Source organism: Magnolia sinica, chromosome 2, assembly GCF_029962835.1.
Source record: "Magnolia sinica isolate HGM2019 chromosome 2, MsV1, whole genome shotgun sequence".
Classification (NCBI taxonomy): Eukaryota; Viridiplantae; Streptophyta; class Magnoliopsida; order Magnoliales; family Magnoliaceae; genus Magnolia; species Magnolia sinica.
In genome coordinates this window covers 65298876-65316303 of record NC_080574.1, presented here as the reverse complement: position 1 = coordinate 65316303, position 17428 = coordinate 65298876, and the positions used below count along the sequence as shown (strand labels likewise).

At 39.3% G+C, this 17428-nt stretch overlaps 1 protein-coding gene across 1 annotated transcript; it reads right to left on the bottom strand.

The window, feature by feature from the left end:
- Positions 1 to 6710: 6710 nt before the first annotated feature.
- LOC131237165 (UPF0496 protein At1g20180) lies at positions 6711 to 9119 on the bottom strand. Its single transcript, XM_058234831.1, has 2 exons — positions 8934 to 9119; positions 6711 to 7784 (listed from the first exon to the last, which is right to left on the bottom strand). Exons 1-2 carry the CDS (start codon positions 8989 to 8991, stop codon positions 6724 to 6726), a joined length of 1119 nt encoding a protein of 372 aa, XP_058090814.1. The 5' UTR covers positions 8992 to 9119; the 3' UTR covers positions 6711 to 6723.
- Between the last annotated feature and the right edge of the window lie 8309 nt (positions 9120 to 17428).

Below are 17428 nucleotides of genomic sequence, written 5' to 3'. Positions count from 1 at the left end.
TTGCCAAGCTGTCAGCTAGACCATTAGCTTCCTGGAAGACATGAGCTATACGGAAGGAGCCCCTACGTAAGAGAGAACCAATTCTGGAAAACCAATACGCCCACTTCCAAGATGGGGAACAATTCATTTGAAGACACCGAACGACCCAGGCAAAGTCAGACTCCAGTACAACATTCTGATGGCCTCTTTCCACACATAGAGATATACCATCGTGGACAACCCTTAATTCTGCCAAATTATTAGAGGTGTTACCGTACCTGATCGCAAAGGTGAATATCATATTGCCCTAGTGATCGCGACAGATTCCACCACCACCAGCTGGGCCAGGGTTGGACATAGCCAAACCATCAACGTTAAGCTTGAGGAAGCCCTCTCTGGGCCTATTCCATCTGACTACCAAAAACATGCAATCGGGCATAGGAGATGTGAAAGGAGACGATGTCACAGGCCTAGCCTGGGCCGAAGGATGCATATATCTATAGAAGCCTGGGAATATGGTGAACAACCACCACTTCACCCTCGAAAGTAGAACAAAATCAGAAGGCAGCTTATTGTCGAACCTAGCCGCATTTCTCGCTTTCCAAACCTCCCATAATATGAACATTGGGGTTAGTCGGAATCTCCTACTGCTGATGGACTGAGGGAGGAGACAAAACCACCACCAGTTCAGTCGATCTTGAATGGATGAGTGTTGGTACAATGATACCCCAAAGAGGGCCGCTGCCTGATTCTAGAGGCAAGAAGCCATCGCACTGTCCAAGAAAAGATGGCTAGGGGATTCGGGACAAGGGCCCCACAGATGATCATCTGGACAGCAGATACATTTGGAAGCCAAATGGACCCCCTTCTGCTGAATGAGGACGTCGACGGGAAGGGATCGGCTCTAGAGTTTCAAAACTAGAAGAGACAACTTAGCGGGAATTTTCTAATGCTAGACAATCTTCAACCAAGGGAGGACCATATCTCTCTCATGGATAATGTTTGAAACTGATTTTACTGAAAAATTTCTCACACGGTTTAACGGCCAGACGAGTCTGTCTTCACCGTCGGTGGTGCAGAAGCCTCCTTGGACTATAACGTCCCATAACCATCCTGGTAGTGGGTCAGGGGTGACTAGCTTCAGCCTGTTGGAATCCAGGAACTCTGCAACACTTCTATCTGCCGAAGACTCTGGGATGTGGATGGAATGTAAGGAGGTTAGCGGCTCTAAGCCTGACCAGTTGCTGCGCCACATGTTGCAGGACCCACGTCCAATTAGTAGCTGGGCATGAGTGTCTAGAATGGGGAAAAGATGCTGCAACGACTTCCAGAAAGGGGAGAACTGACCAGACCTACTGGAAGAGTGGCCGCCAGACGGTACCGGTAGGTATTTTGAATGCATGAAACTACCCCAAAGGCTTCTGTTCCCCTCATTCCTAATACCCCACGCTAGCTTCATATGGAGAGCGCGCATGACCTCTTTCAACCTCCTGATGCCGAGACCCCCTTCCTTCTTGGGTCTAGCGATAAAACTCCACTTCCTCCAATGGAGCATGAGTTTCCCGTCGTTGCATCCCCAGAAAAAATTTGCAAACAATTTCTCAATATCTCCCAACACTCTTTTTGGGACCGACGTGGCTGCTAGCGTGTGAATCAGGATCTCGCTAAGCACATAGGATATCAAGGCAAGACGGCCAGCCTGCGAAAGAATCTGAGCTCTCCAACCGCTAATCTTTGCCGCCAGCTTGTCAACTAGCGGGGAAAAGGCACTGCATCTACTTCTTTCATTGAGCATCGGAACTTCAAGTAAGAGAAGGTTCCCGAAGCTCTAATAATCCCAAGGATCTCCGCAATACATCTGATTCTGAAGGGCGGAAGCTTCGTCGAACAGTAAAAGGCGCTCTTCCTAAATTGATCTTTTGGCCTGAAATAGTCTGGTAGTGAGAGATGAGGGCCTTCACCTGCAAGAGAGAATTCTTCACTCCATTGAGAAAAAGAACTGTATTGTTGGCGTATAGAAGATGGGATATCTGTTTGCATCCTCTCTTGACCTTGTACGGATTGCATAAGCCACTGGCCGCGATATGGGATAGGCCTCTGCTGAGAACTTCCGAAGAAATGATGAATACACTGGGGAAAAGAGGGTCTCCTTGACAGAGACCGTGAGTCGACTTGAAGAAACCGCAACTAGCCCCATTAACTAGAACTGAGAACCAATTGTTGGTCCAACAAGCCTCAACCAACCTAACCCAATCCAAGTTAAAACCAAACTTCAGGAGGACCTGCTTCAAAAAATTCCAATTAACCTGATCGTATGCTTTTTTCATATCGAGCTTCACCACTATATTACCTCTACGAACCTTCCTGTCAACATTTGTGTACACCTCTTGGCTCAGCGCTATGTTCACGGTGATAAAGTGGCCTTTGATAAAAGCCCCTTATTCCAAGGAGATCAACTTTGGAAGGAGGCTCACCAGCCTGGTAGCTAATATGCTGGCAAAGATCTTATAAATAACATTACACAAGCTGATCAGTCTGAAGTCGGAAAAGGCTTTGGCACCCGGTTTCTTTGGCACTAGACAATCCAGAGTAGTGGTGAAAGCCCTGGGTAGCACACCCTAGTAAAAAAATCTGCTGCCACCGCGTGGATGTCTCTCACAATAATAGACCAGCAGGCAGCAAAGAATGCCACTGATAGCCCATCTGGACTAGGGGCCCCGTCTTTGGGCATTTTATGGACTGCCGCCCAAACTTCTTCCAAATCGGGGCTGCGACGAAGTAATTAATGCATTATCTTCAGCGGAAACCAATGAAGATATGTGGGACAGCAACTCAGCCGACGAGGGAGAAGAGGAGGGGGGTCGTCGGCTGAAAGAAGCTCCTCCAAAAACTTCATTGCCTCAAGCTGAATAGACGCCTGATCAAAGATAATGCTGCCATCCTCCCGCTGTATCTCATGAATCCTCAACCTGCGCGTCCTCTTGGTTGCTAAAAGATGAAATTTTTTTGTGTTTTTATCTCCTTCCTTGAGACAGGATATTCTAGATTTCTACTTCCAAAAGATCTCTTTTGCTAGCTCCATCTTGGACAGCTTAACTGTCGAGACCGCAAAGTCCCTTTGGGCAACAGATTCCAACAGAGAAAGCTCCTGCTCCACTTTCACAACATTCTAAAAAACATTACCAAACACATCTCTATTCTAAACTCTCAGCTGCGCTCTAACCTTCTTTAACTTCAACAAGAGATTCACCATCGGCTGCGGAGATAGGTCCAAATCCCACGCATCAACGACAATCTTAGGGAAAGATTCGCAAAGAAGCCACATCCATTGGAAACGGAAAGGTCTAGGGAAGGAGGGGGCAGCCCTGGGGAAGGACAATAACAACGGAGCATGATCTGAATTGACCCTAGGAAGGTTCTTAACTTGGAATCCGGGGAAAGCCTGCATCCAGTTGTCATCGCAGACAATTCTATCAAGCCTTGCCTAGGCCCGAGTACTACTAGCATGATTGTTGGAACTGAAAACCGGCTTTTACCATGCAATGAAGTGGTCCACCCATCACATAATGCATCACCTATTGAAGAAATTTTTAAAGATCTCGTAAGGAATTTTCTATAACAGGAAAATGTTAATCACTCACGCGGCAGAAATGTGCCCACAATTGCAGATCTATATGGTATATATAGGTAGTAGCGTACCCACACATTGGGCTAAGGCATCCTTCTTCACATAAATGATGCATTGGATGGATGAATGAGATTACTCAATTCATGAATGTGATCGTTTGGTTCATTAATTGGTGGCTTCATGAAATTGTTTGTTAATGATTCAACAGATTTTTTGTTTGACGTTTCTTTGCCAAAATTCATGATTTTTCAATTTTAGGAGAGAGTCCTTTCTTTGCCCGGGTTTTATTTCTTCTTTTTCTTCTTTGTTTAGTTTTCTTACTAAATTCATATGCTGGGAGTCACTTAAGATTGGAAGATCTCAAGCATTCAATTAATGGCCATCGAAATTGTCGGTATAAATAAAATATAATGTAGAAAATGCCCAATCATGAGGCTTACATCACATGACCTACCTTTGATTGCCCATCTCTCACAAAAATCATTTTAATTGGATGACTCTAACCTTCAGACAAGCCCATTGGATCAACGGGTTCATATAACCCATCAGATGAATGGTTGGAGAAATGCGAATATCACGTTTATTATAATAGGAAAATCTAATCATTGATTTGGGCCATGCATCACGTGGAGCTCACCTATGTTTTTACCCATCCATCTCAAAAGTCACTTTGATCGGATTATTTTGCTCCAAAAGAGCATGATGCTTCATACACAAGCACCTAGAAATTCCAAATTAAAGCATCATTCATTTTGAATTTACACAATTATGAAACCCGTAGTCTTTAAGTCATGGTTTCAAACAAAGATTGTTTGAACAACCTAACCTCTTATTTGTGGGCACTTGTTTGTTAAAATATAACTATTGGATGTTTTTCATTTTTAATCTAATAAATTTACACCAATCTGACAGTGAGATGATCAAATAAGCATGTTTTTAGGTTCATGACACATTTCAATTGGAGTTCATAATACAGATGGTTTAATTTGAATTACTTGTACACCTAAATAAAAAAAATTCAAAGAAATTCTCAAGTGCCCATAGTATCATATCTATCACACTTTACTAGGGTATTAATTTTTCTCTCGAAGAAAAAAACATATAATAGCCCTGTGATGGACCCAGCTATTTAGCTTTGGCCTGGGTGAAGATCCCAATAATGAGTAGGTGGTACACAACATGTGCTCAACAAATCTTCATAAAGATGAGGAAGAGAGAAATGCCATTAGCTTATGGATCCCGGTCGGCTAAGGGATCTCTCAACACACACATATGGATGTTACTCATTTTTTAGTTGTTATCTCATATATTTTATACTTTCTCCAGCCATAATTATATCTGTTAACGTTTGGATTTATCCATTTATTAGGATGGAGAAACATCCTCATTTCTCTAAAAATTCGGTCACACGATACCAATCAGATGTTTATCTAAAGTAATAGACTCGGGCTGAAAAGTTACAACCGAAAGACTTCTGAAGTGATATTGGCCACATGTGTGCAACTACACCAGCCAACACTATAATCAGCACCACCCAAACACTAAGCCTAGATTTTAAGCCTGAGCCTAGTCAAGCCAAATTTAGAAGGCTAGGCTGGGTTGGACTATTGATCATTGGCTTAGGCCCGGCCAGCTCTAAATACCAAGCCTAGCTAGGTTTTAAACCTGAGTACTCAGGCCTCAAGCTAAGTTTAGGGGGCCTAGGACCGTTGGTTCTATTGCCCAATGTTAGAAAATTCAATACACAACGGAGGATAGAAGAAAATGATTAGATCTATCGGGTTCAAGGCTCGACTTGAATAGTCGATTTCTCAAGACAGATTTGCTGTCATTTTTCTAGAAATTCCAGCAAGTGCAAACGAAGGAAATCTGCAAATTGTCTTCAGGATACAATGAACTCTCAATCCGTTTTTCAACACGAAAATTTGCACATTTAAGTGTTGAACAGATCTCTAGTTTTGACACTGATATGCCTTAAGACGTTCAGAAAATATTCAGCAAGAGATTAGATCGAGAGTAATTGCACAGAAGATGATATAATATCAAGGATTAAGAGTGTCTGTTCTTCTGGATTATAGTTTCCAGGATTTATATTAACTGAAGGGTCATGGATTTCTTCCTGAAGAGGTGCTTAAGAGCCTCTTCAAGAAATCCATACCCATTCAAAGCAAATTATTGCCTTTCCATGAAAGGATATGACTCTATGTCATATGACAGTTATTTCTGTACCCATTCAGACAAGAGTAGTTATTCCAACAGGAAAAACTGTATCCACATAAGCGACACATGACATAGGTGCCACATGTACAATCATGTCACAATTACTCTCAATTAGCAAAAAATGTAATAAAACATTAGGGTACCATGACCCAAAAAATTGAACCGTGTGCCAAAAAGACTAAGACTCTTATTGCTAAGTGCGCCTAATAAAGCGTCAAAAAGCGCCCAAGCAGCCCTACAGCCCACGCCATGCGCGCGCGTGCGTGCGTGGACGGTGCGAACCCTGGTTGCATAAGCAAAAACCCTTTCTCTTACCGACTAGCTATACACACTATTTATGGAAAGTTTAAATAATTAATATATTTATTTACTTTCTAAAATTAACTTTTATTTTTGAAATTTATTTTTTATTCTAAAAAAATCACAACACCCAAAACACCTCGACTGCCTAATGAATGAATGAATTAGTCAATTGAACAATTGCCCAATTCATGAATTTGGTGAATACCCATTTTTATCCAAATGGAAAGATATGTTTCTCATAAGAGATCGCTATTTGTGGCTGCACATTTGCTCGCAGAAACATAACCACCACACCATGATGATGTGGCACACATGTGAGATCTAGACCGATCATCAGCCATGTTTTCACATCCCAAAACTCCAGCCGCCTGACGAGCCTTTAAGATGTTTCTGTAGAAAAACTGATTAACCCATTTATGAGTTGGCATTCAAAAACGCCTTTCATGCAAAATTAAAATCGAATTCAAATTAATCATATACAGTTTTGATTTATCTGTCTTCTGAAAAAATTACAAAAACCAACTGCAAAATCAATAAAAAAAGAACAGACCAAAAAGAAAGAAATAAAGAAAATTCAAAATTTAGAAATATCACTAATGCTGTTGTTGCATTACTATCTCTTGGAAAACAAGCCGTCTCGCCCTGTTGATAGTAAGAAAACACAAGTAAACATGCTCTTCCAGCTCTCCCAACTGTTCTAGGAAGTTATTTTCATTGCTTCTAAGCTCATTCACTACCTCTTCCAGCAAGTGCCCGTTTCCATTCCTCAAAAAAATCCCAATCACAGCCTTGCTATGCTCAATCTCATCGTGCAACCGCGTCGCCAGCCGACTCATCGTATCAAAATCCCGGTCGAGTATGTAAGCTCCCTTGGCTGCCGCATCGAGCTGCATGCCGAGTCTCTTGAGAGATCTATACCTCGTCGGACGCCTGGTTCGGATTCTCCGTCTCAAGAACGGAGTCGAGGAGCACATGATGATCGGTGTGGCTAGAAGACCAAAGAGCGTGTGGGCTGCTACGACCAGCATGACGATCGTGAGTGCACCACATGCGACTGTGAGGCTAACACAGGAAGCCTTCTTGCAGAATCTGACGAATTTGGCCCGTCGCATGATCTTCTTATGTTTTGATGTTAGACGTCTTAGCATTGAACTGTAGAGATCATGGATTTGATGGAATTGCAACTGGCTTGAGCCAGATAAAGGGTTCTCAAGGCTTGCGAACGTAGCCAACTGCGCTGATATGTAGGTACATTGCTCTTTAGTGTAATCACGGGCCACCCTCTTAGTCGCCCTAAGGACCCGTTGAATTATACAGTGGTTGGTGCGTGTCTGGTCGACGCATTGGAGGAGGAAGCCACAGATCTTGCAGGCTTCCAAGCTGCCTTCGAAGTAGTCACGGATGAGAGAGTGGAGGTTACAACCGTTGATCACAGCAATTAAGGTTTCCTGCCGGGGTTCAAGAAGGTACTCAGGGTGGTGGAGGTAGGAAGGAATGGGAGATAAGGAGAGCCGCTCTTCGTTTGTTCTCCTTAGCTGGCCTTGAACTTTAGACCATATTTCGGTGTATGACTTTGTTCTAAAGGCTTCCATGTACTCCTCATTGACGTTTAGCTTGTTTCCAACGTTAGTGAGGTGTTCCCTTGGAAATTTCCCTGTGGAAGTTGAAAGGAAGAAAACCCATATTTATAAAAAGAACTGATTTATTTCATTTAATAGGCCTTAATGATTTCTTTAGGCAAATCATTATATAACAATGACACCGATGTTGGCCAAACATTGGTCACTCAAGTGGGCCACCAAAATATGGACCATATGCTATCATCTCATTTGTTGATTTGTTCACTGCATTTATCTTGTTTTCTTTTTTTCTTTTTTTATTAAATTGTGTAATGTGGTCACAAAAATACAGTAATTTATACTTAATATAGCACGTATATTGAAATTAGGGGGCCATTATTTATATACCCCACCCTTTCTAACCTCCTAATAGAATAATTCAAGTACTATGATATTACCAAAAGTAGAAAAAAAGGGCCTATGTATCAATCAAGTCACAACTATTGTAGCTATTGATCATTGAACATAACTTATTAAATAAAGAATAATCTTAATGATGGACATGATTTTAGGATCATCGCATTGCAACATTAAAAGGCCAAACTGATTTGGGCTTTGTTCCACATTATTTTGTTTTGCCTTAGTAATCATCACTATTTATACCCCATATGTTATGTTACATTTTGATATTTTGAATGGGTGGTCAGATCAAGAAGATGAGTGACCATGTCTTAAACCATAGAATTTCAATTTCATGGTTGACAACAAGATGCAATAGGTTTGAATTTTAAAACCCATAAAGCCATACCACCTTTCATGAAAGAATTAGTAAAAAAGAACCCTGAAGACTATTCCTTTGAATTTTATTATAAGTACTCCACAATTAAGTATGCCTGGGTGATAAAGGTAAAAAAGATTGAAAATACACAAATGTGAATCTTGTGAACGGTTTGCATTTATATATACATATGCATCCGCTATTTAGACTGTTAATTCCACCCAATATATAACTTCTAACTTATCATGTCCGTGCCAAGTATATATTATTTTCCATGGTGTGGTCCACCTGATGAGTGGATGGGGTGGATTTTTCGCAAGTTAATCCTCATGGTGAGGCCAACCTATTGGACAAGGTGGATATCATACTCACATGATAGGTTGGAAGTTAGTCAGTGGGTGGATGGTAAGTTGTGCATCAATCAATAGATGAAATTAAGTAAATGAATGGTTTTTTTAGCACTCACCTCTTGAAAATTTCCAGAAACCACCTTTCGTGAAAGAAGATTTCAACTTGGGCCACATCCTCTCCTCCTCTTTGAGAAAAAAATAAAATAAAATAAAAACCGTCAAAAAAAATAAAATAAAAACCCTTAACTATTCAACCAAGGTCATGTGCTATGTATTTGTATATGCTCTCTCTCTCTCTCTCTCTCTCTCTCTCTCTCTCTCTCTCTCTCTCTCTCTCTCTCTCTCTCTCTCTATCTACCTATCTATCTATCTCCCTCTTTCTCTTTCTCTTTCTAATGACTCCCACCACATTTGACAGGAGGGCTTTTGCTTGAAGCGTTCTCTCTCTCTCTCTCTCTCTCTCTCTCTCTCTCTCTCTCTCTCTCTCTCTCTCTCTCTCTCTATCTATCTACCTATCTATCTATCTCCCTCTTTCTCTTTCTCTTTCTAATGACTCCCGCCACATTTGACAGGAGGGCTTTTGCTTGAAGCGTTGCAAGTGAGGGGCGTTTGAAAGAAGGGAAAGGATGGGAGAAGAGAATATAAAGGGAAGCAATTAACTCTCTCTCTCTCTCTCTCTTACCGCACGCTTCCTCTAACACGTTCCCCTTCCGTACCCGTTTCCGCGTATTCCTGGCAATGTCATACACCCAATGTTTAGGTGTATACGCTATCAACCTTCAATCCTCTTCCTTGTGTTATGATTCTCGTGTGTAAATTTTCATGGTTGGCATTGTAAATCCTCTTCCTCGTGTCTTTTGTGCTACGGAATTTCTATAACCCGGTCAATAAATAGAAACGTCTGTGCAACTTACATTCCGTGTGGACACTTAACTAGCCATACACGTGGCATACACCTGTGTCCATTCGTACAGTCTTATGTGCAGGTGAATCCTGACTGTCCATATAGTTGCATCAACTGCAGATGGAATCTAGGTAAAAATCACACTGACTGGATGATCTCAACCGTCAATTAAAATGGTCCATGATTCAAAGTCTGAGAGTGATCTAGTGGTACCGGGAAGATGTGGGGCCCACGTGATGTATGCAGATCGTCCAACGTGTCCATCGGACGCCTCACCTCATTTTACTTCCAAGTGCTGAAAATAAGCACGATCCATTTTTCGAGCTCATGAGACCAAAAATAAGGAGGATCCAAAACTCAAGTGGTGCATCCCAGATGAAACAGTGGGGAAAGTAATGCCTACCGTTGAAACCTTCCTAGATCCCATTTTGATATTTATATGCCATCCAAACCATTTATAAGTTCATTTTCACTGAGATGAAGTGAAAACACTAAAATCTTAGACTGATGCAAAACTTTTGTGGCCATATAAATATTTCAACGGTGGTCACTAAATCCCCACTTTTTCCTCCCGTGTAACCCATTTGAGATTTTTGATGTACTTTAATTTTGGTCACATGTTTTAAAATTAGCTCTAAAAACGGATGGATGGGTTGGATTTCTCACAAACATCGAAGTGGGCCCCACTCAGAATCCTTGGGCAGGAACTTCCTGCAAAGGGCTTTCGCAGGAAATCCGCGTCCGAATTGCAGAACAGTCTCAGTTTTGCCCTGACCCTTCATCCATGGAAGATGAGTGGTCAAAACGGCCTAGATTCCATATACAAAACATGGTGGCCGTCCATGCAAGTCAAAGGTGACGTCCCCTCCTAACTTTTAACCTCGATGCGGGTCACCTGATTCATGAATCCGCATGATTTTTGGACTGTCGGATGACATCAGCTGACGCATTTGATGGAAAGGTTGTATTTCATTCATGCATCCGGTGGGACTCACATCTGCCGGGTGTGGCCCACCTGATTGACGGATCAGCCTGACTTTTAGACCTTGGGGCAACATGCGCTGATGCCTTTGATGGCCGCGTTAGCTTTTAGTTCACGCTCTCACTGGAGGACGGCCCAAAAATAAACGAGTGAAATCTGATGGTTAGGATGTTTTCATGCTACCGTTGTTGATAATGGGGCCCATAATTTGGATAGACGTAGATGCATGTCAGATTAGTCGTTGATTAGTTGCTAGAATTTAATGACTTGTTACCATCAAACACCAGTCCTGTTCAGATAATTCGTCATGTAGTTTCAATAATAGCATTTCTTCTGAAATGATAGATATTTAAATTGTTAAGAAAAGATCTCTCGTGGAACTATTTCTGTTAGATGTTAGGAAATATATAGTATCTGGTATGTTCATCTGGTGGGGTCCTGCTACAGACACACCGTAGACTAGAAATCACATAGATTGGTGATCCTTAGCCATCCAATCAGAGGACTTTTTAGACAGAAGGTTTAAAAAACTTGATGAATTGTCCTTATTGAAATGATTTACGTTGATCCAAAGATTAGAGTAATCTGACCTGTGTGATTTTGGGTGCACCCATCAGGGAACACTGGATGATCGGCCCAGATCTTGTAAGTGCATATAGGTTTGCAACTTGGGTGGTAAGACTCGATCAGAACCGAAGAACCCAACTCCCAACTTTCGATTGGGTTAGACTTAGGAAATTTATTTTGATAATTTAAACTTGATTGTACTATTTGTTTAACTGACGCGGATTGCGTGCTGACACTACCAGCACCAACTGGCTATGGACTGTGATCTATGGGCCCCACAATGATGCATGTGTTTTATCTAGGCCGTCCATCCATTTTAGATTATCATAGTGTGCATAAAAAAAAAATGAATCCAGATCTCAGGTACAGCACACCACAGGAAAACAGTGGTAATTGAATGCCACCATTAAAATTTATTGGATAATAAGTCACATCCTAATTAAATCGACCAGTGATATCCATTGTCGAGGAACTATCAACCTGATAGCATTTCTTCTGAAATGATAGATATTTAAATTGTTAAGAAAAGATCTCTCGTGGAACTATTTCTGTTAGATGTTAGGAAATATATAATATCTGGTATGTTCATCTGGTGGGGTCCCGCTACAGACACACCGTAGACTAGAAATCACATAGATTGGTGATCCTTAGCCATCCAATCAGAGGACTTTTTAGACAGAAGGTTTAAAAAACTTGATGAATTATCCTTATTGAAATGATTTACGTTGATCCAAAGATTAGATTAATCTGACCTGTGTGATTTTGGGTGCACCCATCAGGGAACACGGGATGATTAACCCAGATCTTATAAGTGCATATAGGTTTACAACTTGGGTGGTAAGACTCGATCAGAACCGAAGAACCCAACTCCTAACTTTTGGTTGGGTTAGACTTAGGAAATTTATTTTGATAATTTAAACTTGATTGTACTATTTTTTTAACTGACACGGATTGCGTGTTGACACTACCAGCACCAACTGGCTATGGTTTGTGATCTATGGGCCCCATAATGATGCATGTGTTTTATCTAGGTGGTCCATTTAGATTATCATAGAGGGCATAAGAAAAACGAATCCAGATGTCAAGTACACCACACCACAAGAAAACAGTGGTAATTGAATGCCACCATTAAAATTTATTGGATAATAAGTCACATCCTAATTAAATCGACCGGTGATATCCATTGTCGAGGAACTATCAACCTGATAGCATTTCTTCTGAAATGATAGATATTTAAATTGTTAAGAAAAGATCTCTCGTGAAACTATTTCTGTTAGATGTTAGGAAATATATAATATCTGGTATGTTCATCTGGTGGGGTCCTGCTACAGACACACCGTAGACTAGAATCACATAGATTGGTGATCCTTAGCCATCCAATCAGAAGACTTTTTGGACAGAAGGTTTAAAAAACTTAACGAATTGTCCTTATTGAAATGATTTACGTGATCCAAAGATTAGAGTAATCAGACTTGTGTGATTTTGGGTGCACGCATCAAGGAACACTGGATGATTGGCCCAGATCTTGTAAGTGCATATAGGTTTGCAACTTGGGTGGTAAGACTTGATCAGAACCGAAGAACCCAACTCCCAACTTTTGGTTGGGTTGGACTTGGGAAAATTATTTTGATAATTTAAACTTGATTGTACTATTTGTTTAATTGATGCGGATTGCGTGCTGACACTACCAGCACCAACTGGCTATGGACTGTGATCTATGGGCCCCACAATGATGCATGTGTTTTATCTAGGTCGTCCATCCATTTTAAATTATCATAGAGGGCATAAGAAAAAGCGAATCCAGATCTCAAGTACACCACACCACAGGAGAATAGTGGTAATTGAATGCCACCATTAAAATTTATTGGATAATAAGTCACATCCTAATTAAATCGACCGGTGATATGCATTGCCGTGGAACTATCAACCTGACTTAACGTTGTTTTGTAGGTGCTACGGGTCAATCGACTGTATAACACAGGTCAATTTATCATATAATGTGGAGAGTTGACCAATAATAAGTATTATAAATTACAATTATTTGGTCATTCATTCACTGGGGTATCCTTTACTTGGTATTTCAATTTGCTATTAAATTTCATACAAATTTGTCAAGAAATGAAAGAAAATTTTCATGCATAACTTTTTTATAAGGACAAAGAAATTTTCATGGTCAATCTTGTTTATTTTTGGCAATTATCAAGGGAATCAGTCGAGAATTATATTGCTCAGTTTAAAAAAGAAAAAAGGCGATGCAAGGTAGTTACGATCAAAATAAAATTTGTTCAGTTTACTCTAGACAAACTGGAATTCAAGCTTTGAAAGAAGTTTACCGGAACGAAATTCACAGATCTTTACGGTTTGATTAGGAAAGTGTCTCGATATGAGGCCATGTTTCAAGAGTCAATGAGGCAAAAGAATTCATTGGTAGGAACATATTATTATAACCTTAATTATGATATTGCAGTGGAAGAAATAATGGCTAAACAACCATTCACGTGTTTAACCTTAGTTAAAGTAAAGACAGTGATGTCCTCTAATAAAAAAGTTTAAAGATCCTACACCTTTGATATTTCTTATGCTAATGAAATATTTGATATTATGTTAGGTAGCAAATTTATCAAAATTCTGGTTAATCATAAGATTTTAACCGTAAAAGAATTAAAGAAAATTAATTATTGTAAATGACATGGAATTCGGCTGCACTTTACTAACAAATGTGTTGTTTTCAGGAATATTATTCAAGATAATATAGATAAAGGGTTGCTAAAATTTTTTGAAAAAGAAAAAAAAAAGAAGAAGAAGAAATGTTGATCGATACTGATCCATTTTCATTCAATATAGAGATCAAATTGGCCACTATCAATCGTCAAAGGCTGGTTCACCATGTTAAAAGATCCTTCTTTGAGTTCAGATGAATCAATCTAATGAGCAAAATGGCATAAAGGGCATTAGACTTAAGACTATGGTTGACCAGGCAAAAGCATATTCAGGTGAAACAATGTCAAATTATCAGCACATTGCGAGGCCGACTTGATCGAATGGTTGATCTTATTGACTAAAATATCTAATGAGATCATCAGTTAATTGAAATCATGAGGAAAGAGATGTTGTTCACAACCTCAAGTGTAGGGTCGCGATGTAGTAATAATCTCGATAAGACTGAAGTCGAATTCACAAGGATTAAAACTTGTACATTTTTTAAATTAACTAGAAGAAGATGTGAAACTAATTATAAAGTATTGGAAAGAGTAATTGTGAGTTAAGTAATTAAAACTAAGAATTTAAAGGTGGGAACTAGGATGCCAAGGATCCACTTGTAGTGATCAGGGAACCCTCTTTCTTGATTCAAGTAACACAATTAGAATTGGAGTCCTATCCTATCTAATTGGAAAATATATCAATAAAACCAAATATGAACTTCCATTGACCTAATTCTCAATGAAGAAGAACTATGATAATTGGCAGAGATTCCGTCACCAAACCATGCCAAGAGACAATGACAAATAACAGGATTTACCAATCTCATAATCTCAAAGCAGAAAAATTGTGAAGATTAGGAAAGATTCCATCACCCTGCCATGCTTAAGGGATGATGGTGAACAACAGGACTTACTAATTTTATAATATCAAATCAAAAAAAGAAGATACTTAAAGCTATTATAAATCTACTATAATTCGAGTCACAATAAACCATTAAAAACTGAAAGTATTCCTTAAATATCAAATTAGAATCCATGGAGTTCAACAAAAACATGAATTAATAAACATGAATTAATGTAATAAAAACATCTCATCATGCTACAAGCTTCACCTCTTAGCCTTAGCTAAGAGGTTTAACCAACCATAAACATGATTGTATCTAAAATCTTAGAAGAAAGTATGAAAACAATTAAGGAAAAAGAAAAAAACTCTTGGCGACGACTTCTCCACCATTTTGCTCCATTCCCTAAACCCTATAAGATCCTAAGAACATCCTATGGAGTCCTATTTATAGTTGTGGAACTCCAACTTTTGCACCTAGTTGAAAAACTCTAGAAACTACCTCAAATTCACATAGTTTGCTAAAATAGACTTCACTCTGCGCAATTTCACAAAATGAGCCCGAGTTTCAAAATATGTTTTTTAAGGACGATTTCAGGATTTCTTTTCTTCACTTCAAATCTTTGATTCTCTTCATTCCTCACTTGTTTATTTTGAATTTTTGGCATGTGAATTCTTCAATCTTGGTCTCCCAAGATCCATCCCTTGCCTTGGTGATTCTTGAGCATTAAATCCATGCTTTTAGCACCCTTTTCAATCCAAGATCTTAAGTTCACCTTACAGTACAAACATGAGTAAAATAAATCATTAAACATTATCATGTTCATAAAACCAATATGCAAATGGGGGATAATATGCAATATTTGACCCTCAACAAATGCCTTTTACCCTCAAAAGGATAAAATTGTCTGCGATTACTCTCGGACTGTTCAAGGGCCAAGGATGGTTAAACCTCGGTCTGACCGAGAAGGTGTTTGAAAAAGGCTGAGTCATCCAAAATTTCAAACAATACCCAAGGAGATAATTCTACTCAGAAATGGTGTTGGTAAAGACAACAGGTAGCAAAGATAAGGTAGTTAGACACTGCTTTGGATCAATCCCAAAAGTATGAATCAACTCAACCAAGGATGGTAATGCCAAAGTAAAAAAAGAGAATAATATATTTTGGCTAATATGGAAGAATCGAATTTCGTGGAATCATGACTCAGTCGAAGATCCTAAATATGATAAGACAAGAATGAACGTGAAAGGATCATCCGTATACTTCAGTGATGAAGAATTCTTGGACGATCTTCTAATTGAAGAGTTGCTTGCTAAGGAAAGATTATTAGAATAATCTTCTTTTAAACTGAATAAAGGAAGCATGAATGAAGTTACACAAGAAGTCGATGCTCAACCAAATTTGGAGACACTTGGGGGGCAGTGTCCGAATTCTGTCATACAATTTGACTCATTTCCACAAATTACATTGGATTGTAATATGATGCTGACTCTGTCATTAAGTTTTCAGGCTAAACCATCTCAAATGAGCATGATGGAAGGAGATGTAGAAGAATTAGGCCCATCGATAATTATACAACATGGATCTTTTGACTCCGAGGTAGAAGTTGATCTTTTAAAAGGTCGACTCTTATAATGACCTAACATTTGAAGCCATTGTATATCTCCGTTCACTTGGAAAAATGTCCGATCACTTGGGTTCTAGTTGACAACGGAGTTGTTGTTAACATTCTACCAGGTAGAATGATAGATAAACTGGGAAAGAATTAAGACGACCTTATCCTGACCGAGGTCATAATGAGGAATTTTGTTGGAGGAATAACATGAATGCAGGACGTTTTACTAGTCGAATTAATGGTGGGAACCTAGAAGGTGATAGCTGCTTTCTTTGTAGTTAATACTTTATTAAACTACAATACTATGCTTGGACGGGATTGGATTTATTCGCTCTCGTGCATCCATTATCATTGCACAAATTTGAGATTTTCTGGAATAAAGAAAAAGTTGAATTAGTTTTGGCTAATAATAAACCGTTCTTAGCCATGTATAATGCAACCAAGACTTATTTCTATGGAGATAAGATCAGACCTATATGATTTACAGGGTAAGACAAGAATAATAAACTAATTGGAATTGATGTTAGACTCCACTTTGATAATATCTTACATGATATTACTACCATGATTCGAGTAAGAGAGGAGTTTTTGAACGCTATAATTTCCTTTCGTGCAACTACAAAGTATACGATTGAAGAAATTCCAGGATGAAACAATTGTCAATCAAGGCCGAGTTTACGACCAAAGTGCGATAACTCGAGGAAAGTTTATAAAATCATGATAATTGATGTTTTGTTGATATGATCGATGTAGCTATATCGATCGATCATGAAACTAAAGATGGTATTAAAATGAAGGATTTGAGGCTAGCTCTAGAGAAATCAGAGAATTCTCAGGCTCAGATTTAATATCCTTTGGTAGAAGTAAATTTGGGGACCGAGAAATATCTCAAACCTATTTTTATTAGTGGATTAATAGATTCCCAAATCAAACCGAAATCCTTAATTTACTTAAAGAGTTTATCGATTACTTTGCTTGGGATTATCATGAGTTGCTTAG

Excerpts from the sequence above, each read along its gene's own strand:
- LOC131237165 (XM_058234831.1), bottom strand. The coding sequence starts at position 8,991 with ATGTGGCCCAAGTTGAAATCTTCTTTCACGAAAGGTGGTTTCTGGAAA. Across the intron at positions 7,785-8,933 it reads TTTCTGGAAATTTTCAAGAG|GGAAATTTCCAAGGGAACAC; the intron begins GTGAGTGCTAAA and ends CAACTTCCACAG.